The following is a 16,278-nucleotide window of genomic DNA, read 5'->3' on the forward strand; positions in this document are numbered from 1 at the left end:
TATAAATAATAGATTCAACTTTGTAATTTTTATTGAAGTACCTCTAGTTACAACAGGAAGTGTTAGGCAGCCTTGTGTGTGTCACTGCTAGGGCTTGGACCTCATTCTTCCCAAGCTTTGATGTTCACTTGAGCCCCCAGTTGTCACAGTACATGCACCAAGTTCTTTCCCTTTGTTTTATTTATTTTTTTGGTCCTGGGAATCAAACTCAGGACTTCGTGCTTGCCAGGCAGGTACTGTTCTGCTGAGCTATATCCCTGGCACTTTCCCTTTATTTTTATTTTTTTTGGTACCAGGAATTGAACTCAGGACTTCGTGCTTGCCAGACAGGCATTTATGCCACTGAGCTATATCCCCGGCCCACACTTTCCCTTTATTAACCAGGGTTGGTTCCACACTTTAGTTGTTGCTGGAGTGTAAGTGCACTCTCTCACACAACTGTAGTCTTGACTAGTTTTTAACTCTGATCACCTTGGCTCAGAATTTTTTTTTTGGTTTTGTTTTTCTTCTGGTACGAGGAATTGAACTCACGACCTTGCGCTTGCCAGGCAGGCACTGTGCCACTGAGCTAAATCCCCAGCCCCATCAGATTTTTATTTGCCTATGTGGGCATTAGAGCAGTCATTGCTACTGACAGTATACCAAGCCACAGGAATCTTGAGATTCTCATCTTGAGATGAGAAAACTAAAGTGGGGGACAGAACCATTCTATTTAATATCTAACCTATTTATAGGAAGCTATTATGCCCTATCAAGGAAGCAAGGTAGTGCTAAAATCATGGGATTATCTTTGTTTTGTTGTTTTTTTTTTGGTTTTTCTCCGGTACCGGGAACCGAACTCACGACCTTGCGCTTCCCAGGCAGGCGCTTTTGCCGCTGAGCTAAATCCCCAGCCCCATGGGATTATCTTTGGATGGCGTTGAACAGTTGTGTGTTCCCATATGGGTGTATGTTTCTAGTAGAAGGTGCTACTTTAGTTCTCTGTTCTTACCAGTGTGCATGAAAATGAGATGGTGTAAATGCCTTTGAGTTCACCTAAATATACCAATGGCGATCATGTTTCAGTTTATATCAGGGTATCTAATCTCAACTAGGTTTAAATTTAACTGTAGGATGCCCATTGTCTGTTTCTTACATTGTGTTCTGTTTTCTTGAGACAAGGTCTCACTAGTTGTTCAGGGTGGCTTTGAACTTGCTTATGTAGTCCAGGCTGGCCTTGAACGCACAGTGATCCTCCTGCCTCAGCCTCCCAAGTGGTCAGATTGCAGACATGTACCACCACACTTGGACATTACATTGTGTTCTTAAAGTTAAGAACCTTAAACCTGGGCGTAAATGCATTATTAGTACATTGAGGACTTGAATTACGGATTCATTTGGCATTCTGTGAAAAACAGTTAAAAGCCAGGCATGGTGTCACATGCCTGCAATCCCAGAGGCACTCCAGAGGCTGAGGCAGGAGGATCACTGTGAGTTCAAGGCCAGCCTGAGCTACATAGTGAGACCCTGTCTCAAACAAAAAGAAAGAGTTAAGCTCAGGTTATTTTGGCTTTGCAGCAATGAAAAATTAAAATGTTAAGGTAATTTTATATTTTCAGCAGTTTAATTTTTGATAGATGTGTCGATTTGGGTGTTATTATGGCACTTGATTAAGTTTAATGACCTTTGTAACATGTAGAAGTTTCATGTTTTTATATTCTCAGTTGTTTTTTGTAATGTTGTATGGTTCAATAGTTCAATGGTAAAATTTTACTTCATAGTTATAGATGCTGTTGCATTTGGTGTTCTTTCACATGATGCCTCACTAGAGTTGCCCATACCCAGTAATCCCCTTTATGAATTATGGGTTAAAATTGTCCTTTGTATATTGGGTGTAGCCCTGAGTTACCCTAATCACATCAGTTTCAGAACCCATGGTGGTGGTTTTTTATTTGTCTTTTTGAGACAGGGTCTCGCTGTGCAGTTCAGGCTGGCCTTGAGCTCACTTTGTAGCCCAGGCGGGTCTCGAACTCGCAATGATCCTCCTGCCTCAGCCTCCCGAGTGCTGGGATAACAGGTGTGTGCCACCACACCCGACTGGTGTTTTTGTTTTTGTTTTTGTTTTTTGAAACAGGGTCTCATCATACAGTTCAGGCTGGCCTTGAATTTACTGTGTAGCCCAGGCTGGCCTTGAAGTTGCAATAATCCTCCTGTCTCAGCCTCCTGAGTGCTGGGAATTACAGGCATGTGCCACTGTGCCCAGCAACCTATGGGTTGTTGAAGCATTGCTTCTGCTTTGATGATGGATGTGCAGTCTGAGAGTTATTGACATCTACTGTGTGTTACTGTCATATTATTTATTGTTATCGTGAACCTCACACAGCTGAATCATAGAAACCCCTCTGTTCTGCTTTTTGTTAAGGTTGTCTTGCAGATGTCACATTTAGATATACGAGTGCTTATTGTACAAATGCTTGGCTAGAAATTGGGGAGATGTGTTATAGGGGGAAAAGGTTGCAGTCCTGAGACGGTTCGACCCATAAGGACAAGAAGATGTAAGCTCTTTGGATGATTATTGTTGGAGAGTATTAATCAGAAGATGTCCTCAAGTGGGTGCTTATAACCTAAGCATTCTGTAGGAAGGTAAATAGCAAGTAGACTTCCTTGGCTGAAGTGGTGAGTCAAGTAGTAACAAGAAGTGAGTGTAGCAGAGCAGAGTCAATTGGAAGATTTCAAAAGAACGGAGAGGCTGAGGAGTTTTAATTTAATTTGAGAGGCAATTGAAAACTACTGTAGGTTTTTACCGACCTGATTTTGCTTCATGTGTATGTATATATATAGAGATGTTTGAGGGGGTAAGGGTTGGGCTGCTAGGAGGAAAGTCAGGAAGCAATTGCTATCTCCAGAGGGGTAGTTACACGGGGAGATCGTCTTCATTCAGACTATTTTCCCTCGCTTACAATGGCTTTCTCTTTTGTTACACCCCAACTCATCCTTCTGTCCCTGCTTAAATTTATCCGTTGAGCTCAGTTATTTCTCTCAAAATTCTGTACTACTGTGTGAGTGTTTAGTTTGTGTGTGCCTTGTCTTTCTGATTAGATTGCATGCCCCTTGATAAGAATTCAATTAATTTCTTTTCCCTAGAGTTTTAAGCTTATTATTGAATTGAATAAAGGTTTGCATAAACCCTGGGGTAGGTAAAGTAGGCCAAGTTTTAGGAATGTGATTGTGTTTGACAGGCAAGGAGAATTTAAGATCTTAGGTTTTGAACTTTGGGGGAGAATGGTAGTATCTTTGGAATTTTTAGAAATTATGGGTGCGTGCGTGTGTCTGTCTGTCTCTGAATTTTCAGGTGAGAAAATTGGATTCCACTATTTGGTGACATGTTTTACCTTTTTAAAATACTGCTTTCTTGATTTCTTATGGTAATCTTGAAGGTACTCTACTCCCCCCCACCCTTTTTTGGCACTACTGGGAATTGACTCTGGGCCTTTATGCTGAGCTACACCCCCAGCCCTTTATAATTATTTTAAATTTTGATTTCAAGATTAGGTCTAGATTGCTCAGATATCTTGAACTTCCAGTCCTCTTGTCTCAATTCCCAGAGTGCTGGGATTACAGGTGTTATACCACACTTGGCAAAGATATTTTTGTTTTTTATGGACATTGTACTAACTTGAATTAGCATGCTGTAATGGATCAAGATGATACAACTAAATATAGCTAGATACACTGTTAGGGCATGGAAGACATCCATCCAAAAGTTTTTAGAAATTAGAGGGTAAAAATATACAACAGTTGGCTAAAACACGTAGCTGTAGCATTCACTGGTATTATTGCTGGACTTCTGATTACTATGGCCCTGAAAGGGCCAAAAGTTAAATCCAAAGATGTATAACCACAGTTAACAAGTAGAAGGAGATTGCGTGAACATACTGGATTAGTAACTTACCCTTACAATTTGGGGGTGGGGTATAAAACTACACAGTTAGATAGCAAGGTAGAGAATTCAAAGTAGATAGCAAGAGTATATATATATGGTTCAAAAGTGCTTAGACTAATTAGAGGATTGGTAAATCTGTAATAAGATTAATTATACCTATGATATTTTGAAGACTAGTATTGGCCTGTGCTTTAAGTTTGGAGAAACAACCCAAAACATTAGTCATTGCTTGAGCTGACCCACTGCGGCCAACCATGAGTGAGTGCGCGAGCTATCTTTATCTTTGTACTGGGGATTTAAACAGGGCCTTTGCTCTGAGCTCCATCCCAGCAGGGTCTTGCTGAATTGCCCAGGCTGCCTTGAATTTGTAATCCTGCTGAAGCCTCTCAGAATGCTGGGATTACAGAGTGCTGCACCACCACACTCAGCCACGAGTGTTTTGTGGTTTCCTATACTTTATTGGCAGACTTACTGGATAAGAAATACAATTACAAAAGCTGTTTATCAGTAACATTAATCAACTGATTCTAGAGACCATAACCCTGTTGTAGAGGGAATAATGTATGTGATGATTCTTTGGCACAGTTGACAAAATTGTAGTTTGTTAGGACTTAATTTAAGGTTCTTTTGCCCTTGGAAGTTTGGAATCTTAGGCATGCTTTATATTGTCATTATCTCTGCTTGTTGACTGATAGATTCTACCGACAAAAGCAAGCTAAGGCAAATAAAAATTCAAACTCACTGTTGTGATGAGTGTCTCATACTGATGAACGGACTGGTGAGTCAGATGACTAGCAACACAATTGAATTGCTAATAAAAAGCAGAGTCAACTGCTTTTCATTATTCACCCACTCGACTCTGATGGCACTTAATACTAATGAGTAATCTAGTGGCAGGTGTCAGGATTGCGACTGTGGTTGGACGGTAATCCTTCTGCCTAAGAGTGAAATGAAGTCAAGGTTTCTAAATGCCTGAGAGCCAAAGGTTAGGTTTGTTGATAGGTAATAGCTTGCTAAGTGCAGTATTGTTTTCCCCGCTGTGGAAAATTTTTGGTCCTTGATGCAGGAGTGATTCATCATAACCTGGAATAAAACAGCTGAATAAATATTCAATCGTTTTTTTTTTTTTTTTTTTTTAAACAACCAACATTTGGAGAGGAGAGAGGCTCTTGTAAGGTCCCATAGTCATTTATCTGAAGCTGATGGGGCTAAATGCATTTCAAAATTCAGAATTTGCAGGGTTGTAGAAAATAATACTGTATATTATTAGACCTAGCCAGGTCTGGAGCAGCATGTTAGAGTAGAACACATTTATATTTCCACAACAAAAGAAATGAATGTTGGGGCTGGGGATTTAGCTCAGCGGCAAAAGCGCCTTCCTGGCAAGCGCAAGGTCGTGAGTTCGGTTCCCGGTACCGGAGAAAAACCAAAAAAGAAATGAATGTTTATTCCAAGCAAGAGAAGTGAATTTTATAAATGTCCTGTCATTGAGGTCAGGTTTAACCAAGTGAGGTTTTGGAACTTTTGGGATTTGGAATTGAAGATGAGGGTGGTGGTCATGCATTTAAGTTTGTCAAGCAAAATGACAGGAGCTAGATGTACAGAAGTGATTTCGGGTACTTTTGCTCAACAAAGTGGAATATAATTAATGATATTTCTGGCCTTCTAGGATTTGTACTGTGTTCGCAGTGACCTGGGGAACCTGCTCAAAGCCCTGGGTCGCTTGGAAGAAGCCAAGGTAGGTGTTTGATAGAACACATTTAAACATCAGTGTTACGAAAACTTGTACTTTTTGCCAAGTCTTCAACTCTTCATTGAGGTATCCTCACAAAACAGTCCTATGAAACTGAGGCAACTTTTGGCCTAACTCGCCTCAGACTAGAGCAGGGCCAGGCTTTGGCATATATGTTCTAAATCTGGGGGTAAAAGCAGGATCCTGAACGTTGTGGAGCCCTTCTGCTGAGCTAGGTCATCTTTTATAACAGTGGGCTCTATCATGATCTTAACGTGGGAATAAATAACATTCCTTCAAATCTGAGGCGCTTGCCTGCTGGTAACGAGCAGAGCATCTCTGTTTTGGCTCAAGACTCCTATGTGATGCAGGTGCCATTGAAAATGCTGCTCTTCTAAGTCCTTTGTGGCTTGTAAGTGGAGAACAATTTCATCCAAATGTTACCCTGTAATACTGGCATTTAAAAGTCTTATTTAACCTTCCTCCCTTCATCTTCCTTACCCTTTTTACAGTGGAAGAAAGGCTATTAAAATGATTGCAAATTAATAATTGGAACATCCTGACCTTTGTCCCCGCTCCCTCCCTAAGTTCCTTTTCCCCTCTTCCAATCCTAGTTGTCTACCTTCTTTTCTTCCTCACTTCCTTCTTTTTTTATTCCTCCCCACCCCACTTCCTTAAAAAAAAAGTCAGAAGGACAAAGCTGGTTTGTTTGGGAAATGGACTGATCGAAAGAAAACTTGCCAAAGTGGAAAGGTGGCTTTTAGCATTCTGTGTTTCCAAATAAATAATTTGAACACCAGGTTGGGTTAATTAAAGCTTTTGGTATCATTTACAAATAAATTTATAAATGCAATTGTCTTGTTACAAGCCACCTTACGCAACCGCGCTGCAGGGGTGAGGAGTGGGGAGAAACCAGAATGCTTCTGAAACTCCCACCTGTTGCTCTGAGCCCCACGCGCATGCTAATGCGTGGAGTGTATGCGCAGCGTAGCTGTCTGTTTGTTTCATTCAGGGAGGGAGAAGGCTTTTCACCACCATCTAATGTTAAAAGGCACTAGTTTTAAGTGCGTTGCTGGTAAATTCTGCTGATACTTTGGATTAACCTTATGTAGGTTTCCAGCTAATGAATTGTAATTGATTTAAATCTTAGCTGATAAATCTAATTGGTAATTTATAGAACAAATATTTGATAAACTCCTATTAATTGTCACCCCACCAAGCGGACAGCTAACATGAATTGCACTTCACCGCAGCTTTAGAGATCGGTTTAGGCTGAGACATTGCGCCTGCCTTAGGTTGCTGACTTCTTTATTTCAGAGCTCTGGAGACACCTAGTTTGAAAAATGTTACTCTGGTTTTTGTGAGAACTTAGTAAACAAGAAAATACTCTTGAGTGAAATGCAATGTATTTCTTTTGTCATCAGTGCATTTGAAAATTCAAGCCAGCATATTCCTACTAGATGGAAGCAAAATTAAGTTGTCTTTATAGAAATTGAAGAGCCTTTCTTCCAGCACAAATCCCTGCTGTATGCAATAGCCCTGATTAACCCTCTCCCTTGTGCATGTTTCCCATGTTACAGACTTGAGACTGTCCTCATTCCCATATGTAATAGACATCCAAAGAATTTCAAATGCTTTGTTGAACTTTTACTAATGATCTTGTTTTTATTTTCTCTCTTGTTTTTGGTTTTTCACCATTGATATTGTATTTAGAAGGTTTCAGGTGGGTGAAACCTCCTATTCCATGCGTAAGGTGCCTCGCTGAAGGGAGCTCGAGGCCTGGATCTAGGGCAGACACACAACCTCCTCCTCCTCTTCCAGCAAGGAACGCACCGAAAAGTCACATGATGAGAAATATGGTAACGGGTTTGTAACTGCCACAGCAAAACAATTTGCCTCCATGCCTGAATCTTCTGTCTTGTGGCTTCAGAAACAGCTTAAAATAATTTTATTTACAAGCAAGTTATGTAAGAGAATGTTTTATACTATAGCCACAATTCTGTCAAAAATAAGTAAAAGTTAATTATTAAAATTATTAGAGATAATTTACTAGTAAAAGCTTCTAACTCTTCTTGTTGTTCATTTTTTCCTTTTTTCTTCTTTGTTTGGATTGCAGCATTCTGCTCTTCTGATGATGCGCTGTGACCCTGCAGTAGCGCAAAGGCTGCGCAGCGTTAATGCGCATTGCGTGCGAATGAGCCCCTGTGAACGGTTGACTAGATGAGTAATCTGATTGACTGGCTCTCTCAGTCCTATTGTGTAGCCTTTTTGGATAAAATTGGGTTTTAACATACCTTGAGTCCAACTAATCTCATTAAACAAATATTCTCTACGGGCCTGTCTAGTAGATTAATGGATCTGGTTGGCCGTTTGCTGCGTCTAGGGGTGTTCTATGTAGCGCAGCAGTTCGCAGCGATTGCGCAGTGCGATGCTGTTAGGTGGCGCGTGCGATGTTTGCGCTCGCATTACAGGGACCTCAACCTAGGTGCAGTCCTTTCATGTGAGGTTTCAGCTTCAGCTCCCCGTAGACGATAGGGCCAACATGGATTTGTAACTTAAAGCCTGGCTTCATGATGTCTGACTTAACAACATTTTTTTCTGACTCAGTAGCATAGTGTTAGTGAAGGACATTATTGCCTAGGGCAGCATTTCCCAGGATGTGTTTCATAGAATTCTAATAAAATGCTCAATGAGAGGAGAGTTCCATGGTTAATTAAGTTCAGGGAGCCTTTTAATACTACTAAAGGCTTAGGATACCCCTGTTTTCCTAATTTATTTTATCATGAAATCTTTTTTTTTCTAGTGATGGCTCTTAATACTTCGTAGTTTCATTTAAACTAAAGGAATAAATTGTACTGATCTATTGCACTGCACACTTTGGGAAACAGTAGGATGCTCTGCAATACTTGGCCTAAGAGGCGCCCTCTAGATGCCACCTCAAAACATAACCAGAGCCCTTAGCTGTTTGGGTGAGCGAAGTCCAGCATTAGAGTCTTACAGTAACCGGCCTCCCAGATAAGTCCCAGTGTAAGGATTGGTCATTGGTTGGCAGAACTGAACATGGTGGTTTGCACGTGGGTTCTGGTGGCGCAGGCGCAGGAGCAGCCAGCTGTGGCAGCGCATTAGTTTTGGCGCAAGCGAGCCTATGCTGCAGGGTCACTTTTGGCTGGTCAGAGAAGGAATAATAATACCACCTTCTTCCCCCTCCCCCAATCTTTTTTTTTCCCCCTTTACAAAATTTCCCCTTTCCCTTTACCTCCTTCCCCTCCCATCTTCTTTCATTAACCCCTCCTAAGGCGTGTTATTTGAAAGCAATTGAGACGCAACCAAACTTTGCAGTAGCTTGGAGTAATCTCGGCTGTGTATTCAATGCGCAAGGGGAGATTTGGCTTGCAATTCATCACTTTGAAAAGGTTAGTCATTAAATTAATAATTGGTGTTTATGAAGTGCTTATGTGTGTAGAATGTTCTTACAACTAAATAATAGACACATACTTAATCGGGCACATAATATCTTTGTTTCTCTGATAGCATTGCAGTACTTGCTCGGTGATGTATGGTGTGGCCATTTACATTTTGGTGTTGAGAGTGTACTTAAAAGTGAATTATTATTTTTTTTTTTGGGTGGTGCTGAGGATCGAACCTAGGGCCTTTTATATCCTAGGCAAGTGCTCTACCACTGAGCTACATCCCCAGCCTTTGAGCAACTCGATTTGAAAACTGGCTAAAAAGAGAAGATACATTTTGGGGGGAACCTCCATATTACTGTCCAAAAAAACTGTACTAATGTACATTCCCTCAGTGTAAGAGTTCCTTTTCCCTATATTCTCATCATTTCTTACCATTCGTCATTTTGATAATTGCCACTTGAACAGGTATGAAGTGATATCTCATTGTAGTTTGCATTTCCTTGATTATTAGACATGTTTAACATTTTCATGTGACTGATTTTTTTTTTTTAATGCTACTGGACATTGAACCCAAGGCATTCACACTGAACTATATTCCCAGTCCATTTTATATTTTTTTATTTTGAGGCAGAGTTTTGCTATGTTGCTCAGGCTGAACTTGAATCAGTGATTCTCCTACCTCAGCCTCCCAGAATGCTGGGATTACAAACATGCGCCAACACACCTGGTTTAGTTTTGCTTTTTTTGTTGTGTGTGCTTTATGCTATATGAAATAAGCCAATCCCAGAATACTGTATAATCGTACTTTGTTTTTTGTTTTTTTTTTTCTTTTTTTTCCGGTGCTGGGAATCGAAACTCATGACCTCGTGCTTGCCAGGCAAGCGCTGTGCCACTGAGCTAAATCCCCAGCCCCTGTGTAATCGTACTTAACATTTAGGATCTAAAAAGTTTGTGTAATAGAAGCTGAAAGGTAGAAACAGAGACTGGTGGAGAAGGGGTATGAAGAAAGGAAAATGTTGATCAGATGGTTCAAAGCTTCATTTAAGCTAAAGGAATAAATTGTACTGATCTATTGCACTGCATGATAAGCACAATTAACAATATGCAGATTTCAAGGTTGCCTCAGGCTTCCTTGCAGAACATGCCTGTAATTCCAGCTGCTTGGGAACCTGAGACAGGAGGATCACAAGTTCAAGGCTATCCTGAGCAGCCTACTGAAACCCTATCTCAAAAAAATAAAGTCTTGGGGCCAGGGGTGGTAGCACATGCCTATAATCCCAGCACTCAGGAACCTGAGGCAGGAGGTTCACCAAGAGTTTGAGGCCAGCCTGGACTACGTAGTGAGACCACATCTCAAAAAAACCAGTGGCAAAGCAGTGGCCCTGGCTTCAGTCCCTAGTACTTCAGATAAGTAATATATAGCTGCATAAATAAATATGTTTTAAAATGCTAAAAAAAAAGCTGGCTGTAGTATATACCTGTAGTTCCAGTATTCAGGAGGCTGAGGCATTTGTCTGAGGCCTGTCTGGTCAACATAATAAGAGCCTGTTTCTTTTTTTTTGGTACTGGGAATCGAACTCAGGACCTTGTGCTTGCCAGGCAGGCGCTTGTGCCACTGAGCTATATCCCCGGCCCAAGAGCCTGTTTCAAAACAGAAGAAAAACCTGAAGTAAATTTTTAAGCATTTTTCAAAAATGAGGTGATTAGTTGATGGACATACTAATTAGCTTCGTTGAATCTTTCTACAATGTATATGTAGATCAGAATATCATTGTGCCCCATAAATATGCCCATAAAGGTAGTGAGTAGCCAGGTATGATGATTCCTGCCTGTAATCCCAGTGCTCAGGATGCTGAGGCAGGAGGATTATTGTGAGTTCAGGGCCAGCTTTGTCTACAAGGCCAACCTAGAATGCAAAGTGAGTTCCTGTCTCAAAAAAGAAACAGAGCAGGTATTTTTTTTGTTTGTTTGTTTTTTTGGTTTTTCTCTGGTACCGGGAACCGAACTCACGACCTTGCGCTTGCCAGGCAGGCGCTTTTGCCGCTGTGCTAAATCCCCAGCCCCAGAGCAGGTATATTTACAATTACCCATTATATTAATCCTACTTATCAATTAAAGGTTTAAACAGTTTTAGGGGGCTGGGGATTTAGCTCAGCGGCACAGCGCCTGCCTGGTAAGTGCAAGGTCGTGAGTTCGATTCCTGGTACTGGGAAAAAAAAAAACGAAAAAAAACCAAAACAGTTTTAAAAGGATAAGTGCTTGTCCTCCCTCTTCTGTATAAACTAGACCTCGCGGCCACCCAATAATTGATGGGAGAAATTTCTGTGTAGAAATTTCTACATAGGGGGATCCCCACGAGTTCAAGGTCAGTCTGAACTACATAGCAAGACACTATTTAAAAGAAAATATTAAAAAGTCTAGCTAATAGATAGAGGAGTGAGATAGAATGTCATCATTAGTAGATTGAGGCATTTAGCATGGGCAAAAAAGATGCAGTCTGGCATTATATATTTTGTGATAGAACTAAATTTCATCAGTAAAGTAGTCTTGTATAAAGAAACGGGAAATCTGGGGGTATAGCGTAGTAGCGTGATGGACTAGGTAGGCCCTGGGTTCATTTCATCTCTAGCACTGCAAAAACTAAAAGCCCAAATCAGATTTAAGTTTCTAGTTTATAGGAAATACATGGGGCAGGGAAGAGAGACCATAGGAATGCAATCAGCAAAATCCAAATTACCATATGAACTATATAGGACAGTAATCCTTTTTTTTTTTTTTTGAACAAATTGCAGGAATAAAAATGGAGGCTTAAATTAATTTTAAAGGTTTGAAAGAAACTCAGAAAAACATGTTCACAAATTTTGTGAATCTTACTTGGATTCTGACTCAGAAATACTAGTGAAGGAATATTTGATGTTCAGAAACCACTGTCATTTTTAAAGGGCATGGTAATGGTATTGTGTTTTTTTAAAAAAATTATTTATTTATTTTTATTTTTGAGACAGGGTCTCACTGGAGTTCAGGCTGGCCTTGAGCTCACTTTGTATCCCAGGCTGGTTTTGAACTCACAACGATCCTCCTGCCTCAGCCTCCCGAGTGCTGGGATTACAAGCGTGTGCCACCATGCCCCGCCAGTATTGTGGTTATATTGCAGGGGAAAAAAAGCATTCTTGTCTCATTTCTGGGGTATATACTGAAATATTTTCAAATGAAATGAGATGTCAGGGGTTTGCTTTAAAATAATCTGGAAAGTGAAGGAAGGAGTAGATTAGAAAGAATATAGATTAAATAAAATTGAATGTGATTTATCAGTTGTTGAAGAAGGGTAACAGAAACCTTAGGTTTTGTTGTATTCCTTTGCTTTTGTGTATGTTTGAAAATTTCCATAATAAAAAGTTAAAAAGGTTTTTAGAGTAGTCATCTATCACTACAGACAAAATTGAGTGCGTCATGCCTTTTCTTTTAGAGTTGTGTTCTTTAGGAATCTTTAATTTTTTTTTTTGTCTTTTTTTTGAGACAGGGCCTCACTATGCAGTTCAGGCTGGCCTTGAGCTCACTTTGTAGCCCAGGCTTGCCTTGAACTCACAAGGATCCTCCTGCCTCAGCCTCCTGAGTGCTGGGATTACAGGCGTGCACCATTGTGGCCGACGAATCTTTAATATTTTTACTATTACCCATTATCTTTATCCTTTCAGTGTTTTGATTAAAGTTTGTATTTACCACACTCAAAGGGTCTCTTTCTCTCTTGGTGCTAGGGATGGAACCCAGGGCCTCATGCATGCTAGGCGAGTGAGCGTTCTACCACTGAGCTATACTTTAGCCCCTAGAGTATCAATGGCTTTCTTACCTTCATTGCACGAGAAACTTGGACTAGATAGGGATGTCCTGACCCCATTTTCAGAGTGTCTGATTTAACTAGCCTGTGATAGTGCCCAGAAGTCTTTTCAGGAGATAAATTCTTAATATAGTGCCAGCCTGAGAATCACTGTCCTAGGTATACTCAGCTGTATTTTAGGACAGTTTCAGAACTATTTGGAGACATCATTTAGTATTTCCTTGATGTAATACATGTTACTGATGAGTATCTAGTTGTATGTATTTTCATTTCATTCAGCATTTCATGCTTGTTCCTGCTTTCTTATCTGCTTCCTTCCTCCCTCCCTCCCTCCCTTACTTGCACCCTCCCTCCCTCCCTTCTCTCTCTCTCTCTCCCTCCTCTCTCCTTCCCTCCCTCCCTTCTCTCTCTCTCCTTCCCTTCTCTCTCTCCCTCCCTCCCTCCCTCCCTTCTCTCTCTCCTTCTTTCTTTCTTTCTTTCTTTCTGTCTGTCTGTCTGTCTGTCTCTCTCTCTCTCTCTGCAGTCTTACCTCGTATTTCAGGCTGCCCTTGAACTCACTGTGTGGCCCAGACTGGTCTTGAATTTATAGTAATCCTCTTTGCCTTAGCCTTCCAAGTACTGGGATTGCAGGTGTGTGCCACCACACTTAGCCTGCAGTTATTTTTTGGAAGAATTAGACTAATTGTGAGTAACAGGGCCAGTCATAGGAAGTGTTCAGCTCAGTAAATTCGGGAGATCCAGTTTTTAATTATTTTCCTCTTCAGGACCCATTTTGCTCACAAGAAGATGTGATGTGAGAAGTTTTTTATTTCTGTGGTATTGGGGATGGAACTTGGCTTCTTGTGCATGCTAGCCAAGTACCCTACTGAGCTGTATACTTTCATTCGGTGAAGTTATTTTGATGACATTGAGATTTGTAAATAGTGAGAGGAAGCTAAATAAATAATTAGGTTTTTCGAATAAAATAAGATTTTAATTATTGTAAAAAAAAGTAATTAGAGATCTAAAATGATTTAAGAATTAAAAATTGTAAATAGGAAGTTACTCTGACAAAAGCCTAACTTGTTTTAAGTAACTCTCTTACAATTTTTAGGCTGTCACCCTTGACCCAAATTTTCTGGATGCTTATATCAATTTAGGAAATGTATTGAAAGAGGCACGCATTTTTGACAGGTGAGAGAATGCTCTATTAAATTTTCTTGGGTCTTTATTACATTGAGAGTTTGGACTGAGAAATAATGACAGTAGCCCATTGGAACACACATTTCCTTTTCTGGTATGTTGTTTTTCCCTGCTGCTGATGTTTGCTACTTTAATTTATAGGTCCTGTTGCCTGACTTTTCCTTGTTGCCTTTCCTGAAAGCTTTTATCCTTCTCACTGGGAGTTCAGTTGAAATTTCCTGTATTATAAAACTGTTGAAATTATTATCTCTTAGGCTAAATTACTCCTTTGATCTGATTTTTAAAGCTGCTAAATTTGGATTTTCCAACTTCTTTTTGTTGTGAAAGGGAAGCCTATTATGTGGGAATGAACAGTTTCTCAGGGTAAAAATACGTTTCATAATGGTGTAATTTTAGTTTGCGGTTAAGTCTATTATAGCATGAATTGTAGTTACAGTTAATTACTATATTTTTATATAGCATAGCATGAATTAACTATAACAAAGCATCCAGTCAAAATTAGTTGCATTTTTGTGTGTGTGTGTGTTTTATTTACAGAGCTGTGGCAGCTTATCTTCGTGCCCTAAGCTTGAGTCCAAATCATGCAGTGGTCCATGGCAACCTGGCTTGTGTATACTATGAGCAAGGCCTGATAGATCTGGCAATAGACACCTACAGGCGAGCTATTGAACTGCAACCTCATTTTCCTGATGCTTACTGCAACCTAGCCAATGCTCTCAAAGAGAAAGGCAGTGTAAGGATTTTTACTCAGTCTTTGTTATTTTGGTAGAATTAAGGAAGTCTTTCTCATGCATATTGTTGTTAAGTACTGAGATAGTTATAGTGGTTTTTTTTGGAGTTTAGGTTAATGGGAGGAATACTGGAAAATACAGTGGACCCTTGACTTACGAACTCAATTCGTTTGCAAGGGCTGGTTGTAAGTCAAGACTATTTTTCCCATAAGAAATAATGGAAATACCCATAATGAGTTGTGAACTTCCCAAGGCATCCCTTAACTAAACTTTTAAAAATAAAAGGTTGTATAATGTGCATAATTTTTCACAAACACTAATAATTTTCCTACTGTGCTCACCAGTCGAGTTGGCATCTTTGCTTGCAGGAAGGGAGGATGAAACGGAAGGTGGCTATTGTTTGGAGTGAGAGTCCGTTTCCATAAGAACATCAGGAATCTGGTTCTCTGGCGCCCTTTCTCTCCTTGGGAGAGTCTGTAACCCACTAGGACCTGTCTCTGGCTCACTAGGTCTCAACTTTCTCAGAACTGAAAACTGGTCTAAAAAAAAAACTGGTCTAAGGTTGTCTGTTTCTGTCTTTTCTTTATCACTATTCTGTAGTATGACATGACACTGTCATGAAGCAAGTGAACGCAATGATTCGCTTTTTCTGTCTGGGCGTGTCTTCTCTGCAAACGTTTGTAGCTCTGTCCGTTTTTTTCAGGATTTCCTTTATTTCAGAAGAACTTTGCTGCACTGATTGTTGCTACTCCCCCTCCTCCTCAGAAAGCTCCTCAGCTGCATTCTCTGTTGCTCAGCCAGAAGCTGCCCTGTAGACAGTTCCTCTGCGTGTTCCTCCCCTGGTTCCTCCACATCACCACTGTACCTGCAAGCCCATGGATTCTGCTGTGGCAACACTGTCGTCCACCACAGGGTCGATGGAAGGCTCAGGCTCCTCTACATAGACTTCTTTTTTTTTTTTTGTCTTTTTGAGACAGGGTCTCACTATGCAGTTCAGGCCGGCCTTGAGCTCACTTTGTAGCCCTGGCTGGTCTCGGACTTGCAACGATCCTTCTGCCTCAGTCTCCCGAGTGCTGGGATTACAGGTGTGTGCCACCACACCCGGCTACACAGCGTTTAAAGTTTCTGTCCTATATATTTTTAGGTCACACTTTCTTCCAGGCAGATCTCAGTGTCCTTTAGAGAGATATCGGCCCAGGATTTTTTTTGTTTGTTTTGGTTTTGGTTTTGGTTTTTCTCCAGTACCAGGAATCGAACTCACGACCTCGCGCTTGCCAGGCAGGCGCTGTGCCGCTGAGCTAAATCCCCAGCCCCCTGGCCCAGGATTTCTCAGTTAACCCCGCACAGGAAAGGACATTGTAATGATCTTTCCAGAATGCTTTAAGTGTTAAATCTGTATCTGATACCATCTGGAAGCAATTCAGGAACAGTTTCTAGGTGTATAGCTTCTGTGTGTGTGTGTGTAT

General features: G+C 40.6%; 1 protein-coding gene across 4 annotated transcripts in view; it reads left to right on the forward strand.

The window, feature by feature from the left end:
• Ogt (O-linked N-acetylglucosamine (GlcNAc) transferase) overlaps nt 1-16,278 on the forward strand; it is a 49,995-nt gene that overhangs the window by 6,922 nt on the left and 26,795 nt on the right. For all 4 annotated transcript variants that reach the window (XM_005401672.1, XM_005401674.1, XM_005401673.1 and 1 more), the window contains exons 4-7: nt 5,592-5,660; nt 8,951-9,067; nt 13,993-14,072; nt 14,619-14,814. In XM_005401672.1, coding sequence (XP_005401729.1) covers nt 5,592-5,660; nt 8,951-9,067; nt 13,993-14,072; nt 14,619-14,814 — 462 coding nt within the window. The remainder of the gene's footprint in view (nt 1-5,591; nt 5,661-8,950; nt 9,068-13,992; nt 14,073-14,618; nt 14,815-16,278) is intronic.

This window comes from Chinchilla lanigera, unplaced genomic scaffold, assembly GCF_000276665.1.
Source record: "Chinchilla lanigera isolate Chin_1 unplaced genomic scaffold, ChiLan1.0 scaffold00074, whole genome shotgun sequence".
In the NCBI taxonomy this organism is placed as follows: Eukaryota; Metazoa; Chordata; class Mammalia; order Rodentia; family Chinchillidae; genus Chinchilla; species Chinchilla lanigera.